Source organism: Notolepis coatsorum (genome assembly GCF_963971535.1).
Source record: "Notolepis coatsorum genome assembly, chromosome: 1".
In the NCBI taxonomy this organism is placed as follows: domain Eukaryota; kingdom Metazoa; phylum Chordata; class Actinopteri; order Aulopiformes; family Paralepididae; genus Notolepis; species Notolepis coatsorum.
In genome coordinates, this window is record NC_140165.1 from 12,947,582 (window position 1) to 12,967,884 (window position 20,303).

The 20,303-nt window shown below is 44.9% G+C and overlaps 1 protein-coding gene across 1 annotated transcript in view; it reads left to right on the forward strand.

Moving 5' to 3' along the window:
• Window positions 1-19,139, forward strand: part of ankrd10a (ankyrin repeat domain 10a) — a 34,821-nt gene extending 15,682 nt beyond the window's left edge. Inside the window, exons 4-6 of the mRNA XM_084323195.1 lie at window positions 14,032-14,279; window positions 15,440-15,526; window positions 17,753-19,139. Of these exons, the coding sequence (XP_084179321.1) occupies window positions 14,032-14,279; window positions 15,440-15,526; window positions 17,753-18,225 (808 nt within the window). The 3' untranslated portion in view covers window positions 18,226-19,139. The remainder of the gene's footprint in view (window positions 1-14,031; window positions 14,280-15,439; window positions 15,527-17,752) is intronic.
• Window positions 19,140-20,303: the final 1,164 nt, after the last annotated feature.

The following is a 20,303-nucleotide window of genomic DNA, read 5'->3' on the forward strand; positions in this document are numbered from 1 at the left end:
TCAACGTTTGTTCACAGACATCTTTGGTTGGAGCAGTCTCCCCTTGAGGAGGAGAGAAGGCTTCCCCTCCTCAGGGCTCCCCTCTCCGCAGAGGGACTTTTTGGTCTTTCCGCAGGAGCGTGGGCGGTATTTGACCTAGGACCCACACCGCCTCACACCACGCAGCCAGAGGTGAGGGCGCGGCCTCGCCAGCGGCTGTGGCGAGGCCCCCAACCAGCGGCCATGTTTCCCCCGCCTGAGGTACCCTGGGCACAAAGACAACAGGTGATCACAAGGCCGACAGCCTTGGCGGCCGAGGGATCGGCTACATTAGATGAGTACGCCCTAAAAAAACGTCACCGTCTAGCTGTGTCTAGCACGCTCTCCGGTCACTCCCCCCCCCAACACCAGCGGAATACGGGCTCTGATTTGTTCCCTTTGGCTGTGGGCCGCCTGCCTTCAGCGAAGCGCAAGCGGCCCCACGTTTCGCTTCTCATGGGGACAGGGGCTGACACCCAGTGGCTAGCTAGGCCTGGGTCTGCCTGTGAGAATGCTGTGCTGTCAAGCGGCTCCCACGCCACACGTTCTGCGTCTGTGTTTGGTGAGCCTGGTGTTGTGTCTGTCGACGAAGAAGGTTGTCAGTGGGGGAACTCGAGGCCCAGGAGGTCGCAGCGTGAGTTCCCCCAGCCCGCCCTCGCCAGGCCGGGTATCACGTTAGTGCCTCCCCCGACCGGAAGACCGGCGGTGGTCAGTCAGGCACGCATGGTTTGGGTGGTAGTAATATCACTACAGGGCTACGGTGTGTAGGAACCCACCCTATCGGGCAGTGTGGGGACCACACGCCTTGCATGTCCAGCTGCAGAGCAGGTTTTCCTCAGCAGTACATGCCGGGAAGATGTTCAGTGGGGGAGCTTATGTCACCCAGTGTGATGGCCACTCCCCCCATATCAGACCGGCCCTTTCTGTCTGGGTCCCCCCTTGGGTGCGATTGCCTCGTTGGTAGTATCAGGGTGCGATATCCCGGCTCCACGAGACGCCCTGCTCGCGAGGTTGGCGAGTCCAGGGTTGGCAACGCACAGCCGGTGGGACCGGGCCTCCTATCTACGGTTCCTGGCGGACCAGCGGCAGTTGGCGGCGGGTGCGCTTTGGGATTATCTTCCTGTATGGCTACAACAGTGCCATATGTCGAGGTGGATGGAGAGAACGCTGAGGCGGGGACTTGTGTTGCAGTTTGCACAACCCCACCCTCCGTTTTTGGGTTTGGTACAGACCCTATTGTCAGGGTCCGCAGCAGTGACAGCTCTGGCCGACGAGATCCAATCTCTGTTGGCGAAGCAGGCCATCATCGTGGTCCCAAAGGAGGACGCGATGCGTGGCGTTTACTCCCGGTATTTTCTGGTGCCCAAGAAATCGGGAGGTGTCAGACCTATTCTGGATCTGTCTGCGTTCAATCGGCTGATTGTGGCGAGACGGTTCAGGATGTTGACCGTCAAACACCTGGTAGGTGCTGTCAGAGTGGGAGACTGGTTCACCTCCATAGACCTGAAGGATGCATACTTTCACATCCCGATCTCCCCCCTCACAGGAAATTCCTTCGCTTCCTTTTTCAGGGTGTAGCGTATGAATACCAGAGGTTGCCGTTCGGCTACTCTCTGGCCCTTCGCACATTCACCAAGTGCGTGGAGACCGCGCTGGAGCCTCTACGTCGTCAGGGGATACGAGTTATTTTCTACCTCGACGACATTCTGCTCCTCAGCTGGTCGGAGGAGGTCGCCAGGTCTCGTACCAGGCTGGTGGTGGAATTCCTCACCAGTCTAGGTTTTGCTCCAGAGTACTCCTCTTCCCAGTCAACAGGTGGAGTACTTGGGCTTGGTTCTAAGCTCAAGGCCCATGAGGGCAACCCTCTCAGAGCGACAGCGAGAGGATATTCTCAGCGCGATCAGGAGGTTCCGTCCTGGCAGGACGGTTACGGCGCTGTCCGTGATGCGCCTGCTCGGTATGATGGCATCTGCTCTGTGGTCCCTCTTGGCCTCCTCTTCATGAGGAGGATACAGAGGTGGTTTTCCAGTATGAGAATAGACCCGGTGAGAGACGAGTGGAAGCGACTGAAGGTTCCCGTGTCAGTACTGGGAGATCTCGACCACTGGGGGAGGACTGGTACCCTCACCAGCGGGATCTCCATGGGCAGCAGGCTATCACACGTCACGGTCTTCACTGACGCCTCCCTCACGGGATGGGGGGGGGACGTGTCGGACCAACGCAGTAGGGGGCAGCTGGAGGTACCATGCTGCCCGGTCTGCACTGCATATCAATGTGTTGGAATTGAGGGCGGTCCTTCTGGTCCTCAAGCAGTTCGGCCACCTGGTGGTGGGCGAGCATGTGTTGGTCAGGACGGACAACACGACGACAGCGTTGTATATCAACAGACAGGGAGGAGTACGCTCCATCCGTCTGCACCGGGCGGCGGTCGAGCTCTGGCTATGGGCGTCTCTCAATCTGCGCAGCCTGAGGGTGCTCCACATCCCTGGCAAGGAGAATGTGGGTGCAGATGTCATGTCGCGGGGCGGTCCGCATCCCGACGAGTGGGGACTACGTCCAGACATAGTCAGACAGGTCTGGGACCGATTCGGGGAGGCCACGGTGGATCTGTTTGCAAGCAGACAGTCCCACCAGTGCCCCTTGTGGTTCTCGGTCAGTCGGAAGGACAATCCTCCCCTGGGGGTGGATGCCTTCTCGATGTATCCGTGGCCGCCCGGGATTCTGTACGTGTTCCCCCCCATACACCTGATAGCTCAGCTGTTGAAGCGGGTACGTCGGGAGCGCAGGACTTTGATCCTGATCGTGCCGGACCGGGGCATGGCTGTGTGGTTCCCGGTCCTGATCCAGCTCTTGGTAGACCCGCCGTGGCCTGTTCCATGGTCGCCGCGGGCCCTCTCTCAGGCACGCGGATCGCTGTGTCTGTTCCCTGTTCTGGGGCAGCCATTGAAGGTTTGGCAGCTGAGAGGGTGAGTCTGGAGGGGATGGGTCTTAACCCTACTGTGGTCGACACCATCCGGAACGCGCGCTCCGTCCACTATAGCGGGTAAGTGGCGTGCTTTTCAAGAGTGGTGTGAGGTTGGGGGCCTGGATCCGGTGTCCTGCCCCTAAACGCTGTTCTTTCCTTCCTCCAGCATATCCTGAATAGACTGTCGGCCGCGACAGTGAGGGTATACGCCGCAGCTATATCCTCTTGTCATGTGGGTTTTGGGGGCGGTACGATGTTCAGCCGTCGGCGACTCAAGCCTGTGGAACGTTCTCTGTCTCCGAGTTGGGACCTCCAACTGGTCCTGGGCCGGTTGTCGGAGGCCCCGTTTGAGCCTCTTGAGCAGGCGCCATTGGAGCAGCTGTCTTTAAGACTGCGTTCCTTTTGGCCATCACCTCCACTAAGCTTGTGGGTGAGCTGTGTGCTCTCTCGGTGCGGCCGGAGTGCCTGTCTATTCGGGCCGATAGCGGTGCGACTCTGAGGCCTAATCCAGTCTTCGTGCCAAAGAATATCCTGAGCTCTTTTCGCTCCAGGGATATTGTGGTTTCATCCGCCTCCTCACGGTAGTGAGTTGGAGGCAAGCCTTCACCTGTCGTGTCCTTTCCGTGCACTGGGGGTTTACCTCAGTCGGACGCAGGATCTCAGGGCTTCCGATCAACTGTTTGTTTGTTTGTTACGGTGGCCCTCGTGCGGGTAAAGCGCTGTCCAAGCAGCGCCTGTCACATTGGTTGTGCGAGGGCATTGCCCTTTGCTACACGTTGGCTGGACAGGTCCCCCCCGGGGGCGTCAGGGCGCAGTCCACACTGGTTCCCCCTTTTTCGCACTTTTGTGGAGTTGACTGCCTCCCCCCCTTCGTTAGGACGGGCGGGTGGACGGGACTCCCCTCCTCCCTGGCTGGGGCTTACGGGGCCCTCAGGGGGTACACGTGTCGGGCCACGCGTCCGCTCTGCCCCTTATCTCAATATGGCAGAGCGAGACGCGATTGCCAGTATGATAATATAACGAAAGGTTATCCTATAACCTAGTTGTATGAATACTGGCTGAGCGTCTCGCTCTTAGCGCCCTGAGGTCCCTTGGATGGGTTTTCCGTGTATGGAAATCATTCTGAGGAAGGTGGAGCGTGACCATGTCCGGCGTCATATAGGGGGACGCAGGGGCGTGGCCTGGTCACGTGCATGTGAGTGCATTTGTTTGTTTCGTGAGCACATTAAGTGCTAGGAGATAAGAGTTATCTCAATATGGCAGAGCGAGACACTCAGCCAGTATTCATATAACTAGGTTATAGGATAACCTTTCGTTCCACCTATTCGTTGTTCTCTCAAAACAAACTTGTCACAATAACATGGGAAAATGATATACATTTTATTTTTATTCATTAATAAATTTGTCAATAATGCAACAATGTCTTCAGCATATTATGAGATGTAGGACCATTCTATTGCTAAGATCAATCACATTTTACATTCACTGAGAAAATTATAAAAGCCAGTAACAAAAGGCAATTATATCCATCTTTGCACTATTATATTTACCGTATACCTAAACATGTCATTGCTGAGCAAATATCCAGATTTCCATCTTCTTGTTGTATACCTAATTTACTTATGATAGATCAGTTATGATCTAAACTGTAATTGATTAAAGGGTTGAACTAGTTTCTCTTAAATCTCTAAAACTGCAATTTAAGTTTCATTCCTCTATTGACTGAATTAAAAGAATTTTTTTTCTCAAATTTGGTTACTTTAGAAATGCAACATTATCGATACAATTATTTAAAATAATATATATATATATATATATATATATATATATATATATATATATATAAGAAAAAGAAAAAAAAAATTTCTCTTGAAGTTCAAAACAGTTATGTAACATAAATGGCCACCTTCCAGCCACAACAGTGTTCAACACAGCTGTTGGATAATCACTTTAAAAGCACGGAGCAAGCTGGAGGCTGATTCTATTTTTATTCATTGGTTTATTTAGAAACTCTATTACCCCATAAATCTGTCTGGGTGGATTATATCATGTCTATAGCTATAGCAATCGTAATGGGTCATCTGTTTCAAAAGTTAATCTACGCTACAAAGTCACCTTTCTTCCCCATGCATGATTTCCTGTCCTTTTCAACTGAATCTGTTCTTGTTAAAAGGCCTGAAGATTAAACGCTTGCTTCCTTCTCCCTTTTGGATGACTGATTAGAAGGATTTTCACTTGAACTTGTCAACCTAGCATTGGAATCAGCACTCCAGTCAAGAAGATAATGCTACCTGAATCAAAAGCGGTTGATTCCTTAGATGAACCAGACCGTAACATTCAGGATCCATGTCGTCGTGTTTTTCTCATGTAGATGTGGCCAATTAGTGTCTGTAGTCTCCTATTTCATATGTATCTCTTTCTATTATTATCTTTGCCACCGTCAGAGCTTTCTGCATACAGGTTATAGTGTCTTTCATCATGATCGTTTAGGACAAGGTTTGATGTGGCTCTCTGTCTTTCTCGCTGATTAATTAGATCAACCCTACTTACAGTACAAAGTCTCTGAGGCGTCCGCGTTGGAACAACTTCTTCCATTACTTTCATCTGAGAAACCAGAAATATCTACGTTGAGGTACCAACAATACAGTGCCAACACGAAGACAAATGTGTTCAATGACAACAGAAGACGAATGGACCAAGTGCTTTGTTTGCTTTCTGCTTTTTATACATACAGTAAACCTTGGGACCACAGAAAACAGTTCTTGTTCTCTTTGGCTCAATGCACCAGAGACCTTCAGCCAAGGCCGCCTATTTCTTGTCGTCTTCACTGGAAACGACGCGCTGTTACATGTTCTCAACAACGCTGCAGGCAGAGTGCCTGCATGAAAGCACATGTCTTTAGGGCACAAGCTCTTATTCCTCCCGGGATGCTCCTATTTCAAGAGACTTCAAGACTTTCTGAAGATTCTGTCCTGGGACGCTTCAGTATTGATTTAGATTTATGGCACCCCTACATCGCCACGTTGTCAATGCAAGCTGAAATGTCTGGATTCTAGCCTCGGGTGCACTTTCTCTGCCTGTTTAGTCTTGAAGATTTGAGATTATTCCCTCATCTGTCATATCCTTCCAGAGAACAGTTGTTGGATCTTTTACATAATGGTCCTCAAATAAAACATCAAACGGTCATCCTTATTTCATTGTCACCTGTGAGGATCTTCATTCCTCTGAAGAGAACGAATCCTACCTGTGAGGATCTTCATTCCTCTGAAGAGAACGAATCCTACCTGTGAGGATCTTCATTCCTCTGAAGAGAACGAATCCTGTATTTCCTGAAGAGTCCGGCTTTGCAATCATTGTTTATCTCCCACATCTCCCATATTGATACAATATTTTGATCCAAGGTGTCGTCGTCATATCACCGTCTCAGATTATTCTTGTCTTCAGCTCTCCATTGTATTGCAGGGATGACAATAACGTTTTGGGAATAACTTCAAGAGAAACCAAATGTACAATCAGTGAACATTTCAAATTCGAAACTAAAAGTAGCAAATGCCTGCAGTTATTACTTTTTTATTTTTATTTTTTTTCTATTCATGAGCTTCTCAGCTTTAGCAAATTGCAGAGATGGCATTAAGTTTTCAAGGATTAGTCAGTGAAGAGGGTACAGAAATAGTGGAGTGAGTTTTTTTTTAATTTGATTTCATTTTAGTCTGCTGTTGTTTTTTTTATTTCATTTTAATTAGTTTACACAGGACTGAAACTGTTTTGAATGTATCAATTCTTTATTTAGATTTGTTTAGATTATAGCAATTATAAGATTCTTAATTGCAAAAATGTTCCTGGCAAAAAAGAAAAACAAAACCCCTACACGTTTTGATGTTTTACAGCTATTGAATTTGAACATGACTCGATTTTCTCAAGTAATCCCAGAAAAGGGGGCGCATTCCAAATAGACACTGCAGAATCTGCCACAAGTGCTTCAGCGAACATCTTACAGTTGTGGCAATGCGTGTTCTCACTATCGCTTCCTACAGTTTCTACACACTGGCAAACTGTCGAGGTATTTCTTGCAGTGATTGGTTTTAATGCTAGGAGAGCAGTCATAATAGTCATGTCTAGACCTGCATGCTTTGCTTATACCTAATTAATTGTTAATCTCTTTCTAATTCAGATACTGTGCTAGATAACTAACCGATTTCTGCGCACGCTCAGGACTGAGAATAAGTGCAGTCTTATTGAATTATCATTAGGCTTTAGTGGTATATAGGAGATGGAGGAGAGTAGTAGCTCAAAATTGTTTTTCCTTATTGAATTAAGAAGCAAAGCATATCAGGAATAATAATAAAAAATCAAATGCTTCCTTAAACAGGTTCTGCCCTCATTGTCTTCCATTAAAGCTTGTTTCCATGTGGTGGGTCTAACTCTCAGTGCCAGACAAAATGCATTAGAATGATTCACTAAGGAATAAATACAATAGTTGTTCATTAGAGAATGCTCATTCCCTGTCAGTTATCTATCAGCATTTTTAGATATGATAAACTGAATTTGCTAACATTTTAATGGCTCAGGTCATTATACTCTCTTGACCAAAATCCTCTACTAGTCATCATTATTAATACACATGGCCTTTTTACATTATATTACTGTACCCTTGATAATGTATCATGTTGATTGATGATTATCAACAAGATATTTTATTGCCTAGAAATGGCTGATTATGAAGGCTAAGTCAATGTAATGATATCCTAAAGACTTAAACCTATATAAAGGACATATTTGAGTCCTTTTCAACAAGTTAATATGAGTCTTTGAGGTCCCTTAACCACATAATTATGCATCTGGCAAAAATGAAGAATGAAGACATGTGTTTTACAAAGGTTTTTGTAACGTGTGCACCGGCGTTAATTCGGCATGATTGTCCAAAATGGCCGTCCGCTTCCATTGATTTCGTGGCTCTTGTCAAAACAAAGGACTTCCCTGGCTTCTTCTACCCCTTTCTCATTGCAATCAGCCCCCGCATGGGATAGCGCTGGCTCCACAATTTCATTGGCTACAATAATTTTTTGCCATCAGCGGTGACTGGTCTGTTCAGGACCATGAGCCATGGAATGGCTTGTTAAATGACGCTTGTCAGATTTTTCGTCTTGTAACCCGAGACTGGAAGCACGCAATAGGTTGAGTAGGGTGACGATCGAAAGGCGGCAAAAACGCAGCCCGGAGCCGGCAGACGAGGTGCTTAGGACGTTAAACATGTCAGTTTTTTGCTGTTAACAAAACACTCCGATTAAGCATTCTAGCAGTCTCTATATACCCCTCTGTTTCAGTCCTGTTCTCAATGAGCCATTTCTGTGCCTGTAATGAGCAAGCCGCTTTTATCATACAAATACAATAATTACCGCACATCTAGCAGTGGTGCAAGCCTGTACCGTTAAACAAAATTCTGATCCAACTTTCATACTAGACGTTGCAGACCAAATATGACTCAAGATCCAGCAATAGCATAGCAATCTTTTCATTACAAATGTTGTTTTAGGTTCATCTTTAGGTTGAAAAGAGAAGATTTACTTCCAAGCTGTCATCTTTACACGCGCATTTTATCAATATATCTGCATATGCACAAGTTATTAACTACAGTGATTGTGGCTGCGATTCTGAATGGCTCGTTTGAAGAGGGAGGGTTCTTGTCACAGCTGAACTGCAAAAAAGGCACAATGCACATATATATATTTTTTAATCCTCTTTTTCTCCGCCTGATTTTCTATTTTTCTCCCCATCCCAATTTAGTCGTTATGCCAATTCCCCCCCTCCCGTACCTGGTTGTTTTGTGCGCATGTTCCTCCTACTGGTCGGTACAAGGGAACCCTGAAGCCTACCACATGCTTCCTCCGACACATGTGGAGACAGCCAGTGACTCTCTTTTCACCTGGCAGCGAGGACTCTCATTGGTGAAGCGTAACGCGTGGGAGGTCACGCTGCCTTCACCATTTCCTGCCATTCGCTGAGCAGGCGCCCAGACTTGACCTGTAGGCGTCGCTGTCCACAACGCCAGATTACCACCCACGACTTCCCTCCCGCTAACTCAGCCAAACAAGTTAGTATGACGATCGGCCCAAGCCGCAGGCAATGCTGACTCCGCAGCCTCTTGCATTGGTGACGACCGCAATCTCCGCTACGCCATCCGACCGCCCTTCAATGCACATATTTAACATCTGTTGGGACAACCCCACATTCTATAAAAACTATGCAAAACACAGGAAAAAGCCATTTTAAATGTTCAACAATAGGTAAGGTGCCCTTTAACATCAATTAGAAAACCTCTGGTGATGTAATTTTTAGAAACTGGTGGCCTGTTTCCTTCCCATGTTGTCTGGTATTGAGAGAGATGTCCTGTATTTATACAGCCAGTGGCTCACGTGTAAAACATTAATTAATTCAGAGCCTGTTAGGAAACATTTGATTTAAATTAGGGGTACAGTTGGAATAGGTTTATGTAACTAATTTCTTAATTTTATTTATTACAAAATGATTGTGTTTTTTTGTTATATGCATCTTGCTGTTCATCTTGGTGTTTTTGTTGAAAGACTACACAGTAGATACTTAGATATTTTGTATTAAGGTATGCCTAATCCATGAATGACTAATCTCAATTTCTATACTTTGGGCCATAGGAAAGTCACTCTGTCATTGACCAAAGTCCTGGAAATTGCAAATTCATTAATAAATGAAGACTAGTAAATCAAAGTTGTTAAATTGTTATAGTTCAACTATTTGATCAGTTGTCATTATGGGTGAGAATCACAGAGACCTTATGATACCATCATGATACTTTGTACACAGTAACGATAGTATCACAACACAGGGAGTTTTGTGGTGTGTAAGGATTGCAGGATTTTTTAAGTGAAAATTTGTAAAGATTTTAAACATAAAATTCATCATAACATCCCCTCTGGATATAAAGTTTGTAAGTCTCTTTGGATAAAAGCATCCGCTAAATGACTAAATGTAAATGTCATGATCAATTATACTTCAAAGTAAAACGCAATGTATCAACAATGGATACATTAAATTATACTTCAGCGTAAAACGCAATGAATCAATGATGGACAAATGTAATTATACTGAAGCATAAAATGCAATGAATCTATTACTAGATTGAATTCAAGGCCCTTCAGTCTTTCAAGCCGTGAAGTCTGACCTTTTTTCCCCAAGTTTAAAGAACATTATTTGACAGAATATTATTATGTATGTGTGGTCTTTCATGAAAAGCCTTGAAATTGTACCATGAAGAATATCACAATACTGGCAAGCGCTAATCAATAAAATATCATGAAGAAAGTATCACGGTATTATACTATATCAATATTTTTCTCCACCCCTAGTTGTCAATCTTGTCAATTGATCTATCTCAAACCCTGCCCTCTTTTCTTGATCTGCCAATCACAACTGTCCCTTCCCTCGGAGGGAAGTGTGATTGGAGGATTAAGAAAAGAGGGCGCGCTTGAGATAGGTCTGTTAGGGCTTTTGTTTAACAGTAGCAGAATATAAACCAGAACCTAATGGCCTGTTAACATTACACCTTTAACCAAACTTTTTACATTTTATTTTTTAAATGCCAAATCAATTTGACATTTAGGCTACCAGCTGTGGGATTTGCTTTCTATCCAAGCTCACTATTTTACCAGTGCAGTGTTGGTGAAAAATGAAAGCCCTCTTTAGGCATAACGATACTAAATTGGAAATCCAGGAAAGACTTCAGAGCTTTAGTCCAAAGTGGAACATGGGAGCACACAGATTAACATAAGATAAAGCAGGGCTCGCAACTCATTCGTAGTTCCAAGGTGTTTATTTGACAAAAAAAGGCAGATGCAACGTTTCGACCCTTCTGGTCTTCTTCAAGCATGCTTGAAGAAGACCAGAAGGGTCGAAACGTTGCATCTGCCTTTTTTTGTCAAATAAACACCTTGGAACTACGAATGAGTTGCGAGCCCTGCTTTATCTTATGTATTACTGTTTTTACAGTTTGGCTCAGCACCAACAAACAGAGGATGTGCGTTATTTATTTTTTCTGAGCACACAGATTAACCCCTTCACTACCACACTACATAAGGTTAACCCTTTCACTACCACACTACATAAGTTTAACCCTTTCGCTACCACACTACAGACGGTTACCGTCTGTAGTGTGGTTGTGAAAGAGTTAACCCTTTGTCATGTGGCAGTGAAAGGGTTAACCTGTATTGTCGCAGTGAATGGGTTAAACCTTTGGTAGTGAAAGGGTTAAAGGCAATAAACTTTATTTATGACTAACGTTTTGACACGAAACAGATGAACTACCCTGCATTGAAATGTTTGTCGTGAATAATGTTTATTGCCTTTAATCTATGTGCTCCAGTGTTTTACTTTGGACTAGAGCTCTCAAGTCTCTCCTGGATTTGACATTGCACCGGACTGGCCTACATTTCCTTTTGATGTAGTTTGGTTGAAGTGCATGTAACTTGTCCTTTCATCTACTAAATTGGAAATATTCGTTTTCTATTAAATATTTAGTCAAATTGTCTGCCAACTGAGCAAACAACCCAATTATCTTTTTATTGTAAATTTGAGATTTAAACCCTTTCTACGTGAGCTCTATTTCTTTAGTCTTGGTCACTAGACTCAGAGTGGCATTTCCATGTTTTTAATGTAACCCAAGATTACGGCCTTTTTCCATTTACTTGTATTGGGAGGCGCTGCCTCATTGTATCGGTAGATGGAAATAATAAATTAAGATTTTGCTCATTCATGAATTTTGAACAGGGTCAGGAAACATTGCAGTGGGAGATTGTCGAGCACCGAGGGGAAGTCCCAGCTATGAAGAGTACATTTAGGCTACTTTTTTATTACCACCTAGTTGTGAATCGCAATCTTACTTCTTTCTTAAAAGATTCTACTCCATCCGCATACAGCCAATAGCGAATCTGATGGTTGATGTTGGAGCCTGCTGGGCATTTCTGCCTGTCACACCTCCGCCAGTGCCTGAGTACCAGCAGCAGGGTCTTCAGCTGGTCACAGATGTTCCTTTCACCCCAGAACGTCTCAGGATGGTGGGGCACCGGTCAGGGACGTCTCCCTGCCACTCTGGATTTAGACATCCAGGTGATTCCATTACATGGCTTCTCGTTTACCGCAGCACTTGTCTCTTGTCTCTTCTTCTCAACCAGAGCCAACAACTTCCATTTTCCGCCTCTTTGGAGAGATCTTTCAGGACTCATTGCTGTGGTGAAGCCAATGTCTCTTCTTCTCAACCAAAGCCAACAACTTCCATTTTCCGCCTCTTTGGAGAGATCTTTCAGGACTCATTGCTGTGGTGAAGCCAATGTCTCTTCTTCTCAACCAGAGCCAACAACTTCCATTTTCCGCCTCTTTGGAGAGATCTTTCAGGACTCATTGCTGTGGTGAAGCCAATGTCTCTTCTTCTCAACCAGAGCCAACAACTTCCATTTTCCGCCTCTTTGGAGAGATCTTTCAGGACTCATTGCTGTGGTGAAGCCAATGTCTCTTCTTCTCAACCAAAGCCAACAACTTCCCTTTTCCGCTTCTTTGGAGAGATCTTTCAGGACTCATTGCTGTGGTGAAGCCAATGTCTCTTCTTTTCAACCAAAGCCAACAACTTCCCTTTTCCGCTTCTTTGGAGAGATCTTTCAGGACTCATTGCTGTGGTGAAGCCAATGTCTCTTCTTTTCAACCAGAGCCAACAACGTCCCTTTTCCGCTTCTTTGGAGAGATCTTTCAGGACTCATTGCTGTGGTGAAGCCAATGTCTCTTCTTTTCAACCAGAGCCAACAACGTCCCTTTTCCGCTTCTTTGAAGAGATCTTTCTGGACTCATTGCTGTGGTGAAGCCAATGTCTCTACAGACGGACACCTTTTTGGGCGTTCTACATTAGAATTGCAGTTACAGAATGATCATAGCCCAAAGAGCAACAAGTTATGTTCACATTTGGTAGGCCTAAGTCTGTTTACCAATGTTATCCAGAATACTTGAAGAACTTAAGTCTCATTCTAGAACTTGATGTCTTCTTGATTCCTTCGCTTACTTCTGGATTTCACTTACCATGGATTCCAATCTTCCTCTTATTTAACTCCTCTCGAAGATCTACATTTTACATCATTAACTACATCATGAAGAAAGGGAAATTGTGTCACTAGTATGATCTCATCTTGAAGTGGATTCAAGGAAGGCAAGGAAGAGGACACTCTAATCTTTTGGTCATTGTCTTTGAATTGATAACCTTGAAGGCAGCACACACGCACCACAGAGTACATTAGTATTCAGAGGATTGCTTGATTGTCAGCTTTGGTCCTGACATGAATGACTTGGATACAGATACTTTCAGACACAAGTGCTTCAACAAGTTAGCGGCATCTTCAATCAGGACATGTGGGTAATTTAAAGGCACCTCGAAAGCAATGAAGACCCATTCAGAAGCTTCTTTTGGATTTTCAAAAGTGTCCTGAGAAGGAATTTACTCTCTTTTCCCCCACAAAAAAAGATCACTCTTCTCTGTTTGGAGCCAATCTTGGTTTCTAATCAAGGGACTTTTTTTCCCGTTTGGTGCAATATCAGGAAACCTCGGTATTCATCATTGTGAACTGGAACAACAGAATTTTAAAACGCTGTATATAGCGGCGTCATCATCGTTGAGATGTTGTCATCATTCTTGGAGCAGCTTCGGTCGTGTAGACATTCACTCTTAGAACAGGGACGGTGTTTGACGGCAAACTGATTGCCTCTGGGTCGGCATGCCGTATTATGCCCCCTATTGACGGTCATTGACAATCTCCCCCTGCAATGCTGAAAATGAAATAATTATTATTTCAGGGTTTTATGGGATCAGTGTTAGCCCTTCACACAGACTTGAGGACAGTAGATGACTAGGAAGATGTTGACAAAGCAGAGTAGATAGTAGGCAGATTTGTAGACCCATTGGTTTTGTGACTTGTCTTGTGTTAGAGCAAGATGACGTGTGTCGTAGGACAAGGCTAACAGCCTCCTCTCTCACTGTGCAGTTTGAGGAACGCTAGCGGCCTGACGGCGGCAGACCTGGCCCATGCCCAGGGCTTCCAGGAGTGCTCCCAGCTCCTCTCCAACGCCCAGAACCACCTCATTCAGCTCAATGGGTTCCATGCTAAGGGGGCGCTGAACGGCAACAGCGCCTCCCACTTCAATGGCCGGGGCCTCCTCAATGGAGTGGCCAACAGGAAGAGGCTGCTGGACGACATGGAGACCAACCACGTAAAGAAAGCCCGAACTGATGGTGAGGACCGGTGTTTTAAAGGAACACCCCAACATTGTGCGGAAATGTGCTTTAATTTCATTTACATTTTATTTGACTTTTTTTATTTTTTTATTACAAGATTCAAGAAAACATCAAGGATGAAACACAAAAGTCGAGACTTATTTCCATTGTGGTCCTTGGTCTCAGACAGATAAAACATGACCACAAATAACAATATGAAAAACTACATAGACATGTCAATATTAAGTGCAGTGCAAACGTAGCCACAGACAACAATGTATCGGACAACATTTTCATACATTTCAAAATCTAGTTTTTAACATTGTTGAGGAGTCATGATTTGATTTTAAAATTGTGTCGGCTACTAATGCATTTTAGCTGTGAAGGTAGCCAATTCCAATTTGTGGCTCCCCATAATTTAAAAGAACATTTGCCCATATTTGGCAATTTTACTGTATATTATATTATTATATTTTACTGTCTTCGCAGTCGGACAAGAAGATGGATACCCATTTCCTCTCTGTGCATTCAGTAGAAAGCTATCCGGCTGCAAGCTAGTCTAGTTTAGCACAAATTAGTGGAAGTGGATACAGACTAGTCTAGCGTAAAACTCCAGGAGACTGGTTTTTGGCCAACAGCCAAACATAACTCATTAATTTGTACTAAGCTAGGCTACCTGGCAGCTACTGAACACACAGAGAGGGAATTGGTGTCGATCTTGTTGTCTGACTCTGGAGAAGACGGCATATTCCCCATAATGTTGGCGTGTTCCTTTTTAAAATAGTTTCCTTTTTTCATATTCATTAAATGATCTATTCAGGATTCCTGCAGTTGTGGAAAACCCAGAAAGGATAGCGAATTTGAAATTAAAGTTTGTTTTTCATCCAGTTTCAGGCTAGGCTGCTGGTAAATGTAGACATGTTTTAAGCAATAATAGCCTAAATAATAAATTTCACGATTACATTAAAAGTCAAGTGACCGTTCCGGCTATCCAGAAGAACGCTAGGGACATCCAAATGGGCTAATCAACAAAAATATGCGGTCGCCGACAAATATCGGTTGTGGAAATTTGCGTTATCATTATAGAAGTAATGTAAATCCTCTGGATGTCAATACAAATGTAATGTATAATATGAATGACTCTTTCCTCGTAACTGGAGTTGAACGTTGCCTTGCAGGTTTGGACCCGGCGGTGAGGATGCAGGGCGGCGGTGGTGAGGAGTGGGAGAGCATGCACGTGGAGCCGCCTCAGGGCCTGCACTCAGGTGGGACTGGCCCCCTAACATGTGGACCCATGGGCACGGGGTCGGAGCAGGACTGGGGGCCCAAGGAGAGCCCCTCTCGTGGGCCCACGGAGCCGGAGACCTCCGCCCCGGCCTCCACGCAGATCCCCTATCGCTGCACTAACTCCTATGCCTATCTGTAATAATCGCGGCCTCCCTCCCCCAAACCCATTAATGGGCTGAATGTTGTTCTTGTATATATATACGCTTATGAACAAAATAGTTTTGCTGTGGTTTTCGATCTTGGTATTTTGTCATAATTAACGTCAAGAGAGGTCAGTTTATGATGTTGAAATGTGTTTATCTTTGAACCGGTTTGTTGGAGGCTCATTGTGTACATTGGTAAATACGCATTACTGGCATGTTCATGTTCAAGATGTATGGATAATCATACAGAATACAGTATATTCAGACATGCATATCAATGCATGGGATACTTTTGCATTTTCCCCATTCAGTTTATACACAAAAGCCCATTAAGATTTTATTTGGCTTTTCAGTTTTGTTATGTAGTGATGCCTACATCATATAGGCATATAGTAGTTCAAACCATAACAAATTTGAACAATTTTGTTCCCTGATTTGAATTTGTTTTGCACGGTCATCTTTGTCCTTTGTTCCATTCGCAACCTGCTCCAGCCGGTTCCTCTGTGGTTCCCCCAGTTCTGTTATTGGAAAATATATTTTGCCAAAGATATGCTGTGGAGCTGTGGCACTTTGGTGGTTTGAGTGGATGGATGAGGTTTGGCTCCTTAAACGCATGTTGGGCCACTTGTATCCACCTTGATTGATCTGGAGGACCGCACACGGCATGTAACGTGACAACCTTGGAAGATTGTCTTCCAAGTTAAACTCCACACATTCCTGTCCTCTTAATTAATTTTGTGCACCTTTCCGTCAAAGCATTTTCACAGTTACCGATAATAACAAGAAACGTGTGGTTTAAACAGTTGGTGAGAAGAACTGCCGTGATGCTTCAGCATCGGGCCTCTTGTTGTTTTGATGTTTAAAGGGTTAAACGATTTCCGTTGACTATGATTGTAAATTTAAAAGGGAAGCGATGACAAATGAGGCCATTTGTGCTGCGAAGTCGGTTATAAACGAAAGTGTTGCTTAGTGATATTGTGCTTGCTAACGCTGGCATAAACTGGAACGTATGGGTAAACTGTTCTTGAAAGGGAGCTATAGCAATATGGACTGCGCTTTTATATTCAACCTGCAAGGCTGTGGCTTTTGTGCTTTGGGCAATGTAAAAGCAAGGGCTGATGACTCCGTTTATCACTAGTTCACGGCTTCTTCATTCATGATATGTTGTTGAATCAGACATAGTTCTTGGTCTAATTAGTTCTAGGTCTGCTCTGTTAAAAGAAGTAGAAAAAAAAACCTGTTAGGATTTCTATTACTTTGAGAATTTTCTTTGTTTTGTTACTGTGTAAATCCATTAAATTGTTAATAATTCCATTCCAAGTTTGGATTGCAGTGTTGTAATTCACACTGTGTGTACATGTGGTGTTTGTGTGCGTGAGTGTGTGTGTTGGAGTATTTTATAGATACTGGTTATTAGTCTGAAGTATCGGGAGTTCATGTTTTAATGAGATGTAGGCCAGTGTCTCAGAGTAGAAATACTGATCAAGAAATCCCCTTCTATGGCACAGTCCTGATCTAGAAGGGCAAAAACGGCTCTGAAATCATCACTACTGTGAGACACTTATTAATAGAGCAAGGCTGTTGACGACTTATGCTGCATCACAGCCCTCTAGTGGCCAAAGGGACTAGGAGCAACGCCACACGGCCACATACATACAAACACCAACAGTAGTTTGTGTGCATTTTCAAAACCCATTAAACAAATCTGTTCTCTGTCACAAGACTGAAACCTTTACTTGGTGGACGCAAACATTTTAAAGGAAACGTTCAAGCTCAAGTGGTCCTAATGGAACTTGAGATACAGTCTTATAAGAAACATACAAAAAGAACATAATGGGAACCTTTTCACACAAAGATGGTGTGTGCAAAACCAAAATTCTAAAATACTTTAGTGTTGATTCTTCAGCTCGAAGACCTGTGGTCTTCCAGTGCAGCGTATCCGGTGCATATCAAGAGATTTGGTCAGACTTGCCATGAACCTGCCAGAGTGCTGTTAGAGTGGGCCCTCCTTGCATCTCTTCACTGAATTTGACCCTTGATGTCTTGTTTCAAAAACGGCAGATGACGACGACTCCAAACCCGTGTCCAACGGGCATGGCGTCGGCAACGGCGCCTTCGCAAATGGACATTGTCACATTCTGCCTTACGTGAACGCCGGCACCGAGCCGACCAACGGCTTCCCGGCGCCGTGGGGGTCGCCGGCCGCGCCATCCGCCGAGAACCAGCCGTCGTCTATGCAAGGCGGTCAGGAGCCGCCGGAGGGGGGGCAACGCCGACGGCGCTCGGCCGACATGTGCGGATCTTTGCACCTGACCGGAAGCCCCAGCAGCTGCGTCTCCCACCGGCCCGCCTGGGGCGTGATGGCGTCCGACTTCGGCGAGTCGCTGCACTACGGACACTACCACGGCTTCGGGGACACGGCGGAGGACCTGGCCGAGACCAGCAGCCGGCTGGAGCACAGCACCAGCGTCCGGGCCGAGCAGCGCTACAACCAGGCGGTGGTCAGCGCCATGCAGCTCTACCACGGCTCCTAGAGAGAGAGGGAGAGAGAGAGAGAGAGATGGGGCTGGCCTGGATCAGTTATGATTTGAAGATCCTTTCAGTTACTCAAGTGTTGTTGCTTTATTCGGCCTGGATTGCAAAAGGGGCTTGACGGGGGTTCACACTTTCTGGGGTCAATCCAATTGGGTTCTGTTGTGGCAGAGGAAATCGGGTCAGCCCCTTTGAAAAGTAATAGAATCTCCTTTTGTAAACTGTAATCCAACCCCCCCCCCCCCCCCCCCAATCTGCCTCCCACATGCTGTCCGTCCATCTGGCCACGCAGGGGGGGGGGGGGGGGGGGGGCGTCCCCCGGACTGTGCCCTAAGGCCTAAGCCACCCGCCTTAAACCTGAGAGTTTGGGACTGCTCACTTGCACTGACGTGGAGAACACACGAGAACAGGTGGCATGTTGGCCTATCTACCAAAGGGAAGATTGTTTTGTCTTTGTTTTTGTTTTGTTTTGTTATTTTACATTGGAAATCCTTATTTTATTACGCAATATGTGTGTGTGTGTTTAGGGCAAGAGGTTGTGGTTGTGGTAAGCTAATGCTAGTTTGTATGATAATGAATGCATACTATAGGCCTTTAATTTTGTAACGTTGCTGTTCATTGCATAATGAAAGATGGGCGAAGGCGATGGTTGGTTTTTTTGGTGACACTATTGAAAGTGATGGAATGTAGGGTGTTGTGCCAATTTACTTACTGTTTAGTTACATATGGCACCAGTAGTTCTGAGGAGTTTGTTTTTGTTTGTTTTTACGCTGACACCTTTGTCCTCGTCTTTCCTAAACCTTGGACAAGAGAACTGAACTAAAATGGTATGACTGTAACATGAGATTATATTACCATTGCAGTCCCTTTGACTCTGTTTTGTCCCATGTTGGAAATAAATTGTGATCAAATGGCACATTTGATAAGGTTTTCTCTCACTCTTATAATGCTATTTTCAGATGTGTGTGACTACCCATTTAGTAGGGCTGCTCGATTATGGCACAAATCATAATCGATCTATTTTTTATTGATATTGAAATCACGATCATTAAACATGATTAAGATCATTAAACATGATTAATCTCATGGGGGCTTGGGGGGCGGAGCGCACCGCTGTGAAGGAAGGGTGCACTGCATTTACATCACGACAAAATGAGGGCAACACAGCATGCTGTACAATAATATTTGTATCTCGATTGTCTTGTTTTCATGATGATGGAAAGCCAAAATCGTAATTGAATTGAAATGTTATTAATCACCCACCCTACTATTTAGACAAATGAGCCCTTCCAGGTATGCAATCTTGCATAATATATTATATAGAATAGAACATGCTAATGATAAACATCTGAAAGGATTAATCACCTCAAGTAAAACCAGTCATTGTGAATAAAGGGCATGTTTACTGAATTTAGCCACACAATCCTGGAAAGGTTATTTGACCAGAGAGTAGGCTGTTTGAACCAGGTGAAACTAGAATCCACGGTTGGTTCTAAGGTAGCCATAGGAACATAAGTATTGGCATTGTTCTAATGTAAACCTTGTCAATATGACACAACGGGTTTACCCTCGTTTTGGATGAGTTGACATCATGCCACGGCTGCCTGCCCCTATTTATTCCATTTTGTTTTGCATTAATGGTGGCTGGCTACATTTAGTTGATTTTTATGTATATTTTACTGCTGTGAAGCAGCACATTGGGCTGCAATCCTTGTATGAAAGGTGCTATACAAATAAAGTGTATTATTATTATTATTATTATGGATATATATTCAGTAATATATTTAAGGAACTAAACCATGCTATTGCCTGTAGTGTTTTCAGGCCAAAGAGTGTCACATGGGGGGCAGGTTTGATTCCAACCCAACAAATTGCACAACAGAACGTGGTTGGTATGTAGTCTATGGCGATATCTATTTACATCAATAGGGGATATCTGCAGAGCCGCAAGCCCAACGTCTGGGCGGGGCTAAATCCCGCCTCAAACGGAGTACAAGCCCCGAAGCCCCACCCAGACGTTGGGTTTGCGGCTCTGCAGATATACCCTACTAATTTACATGGCAGCAGAGGAGACACTGCG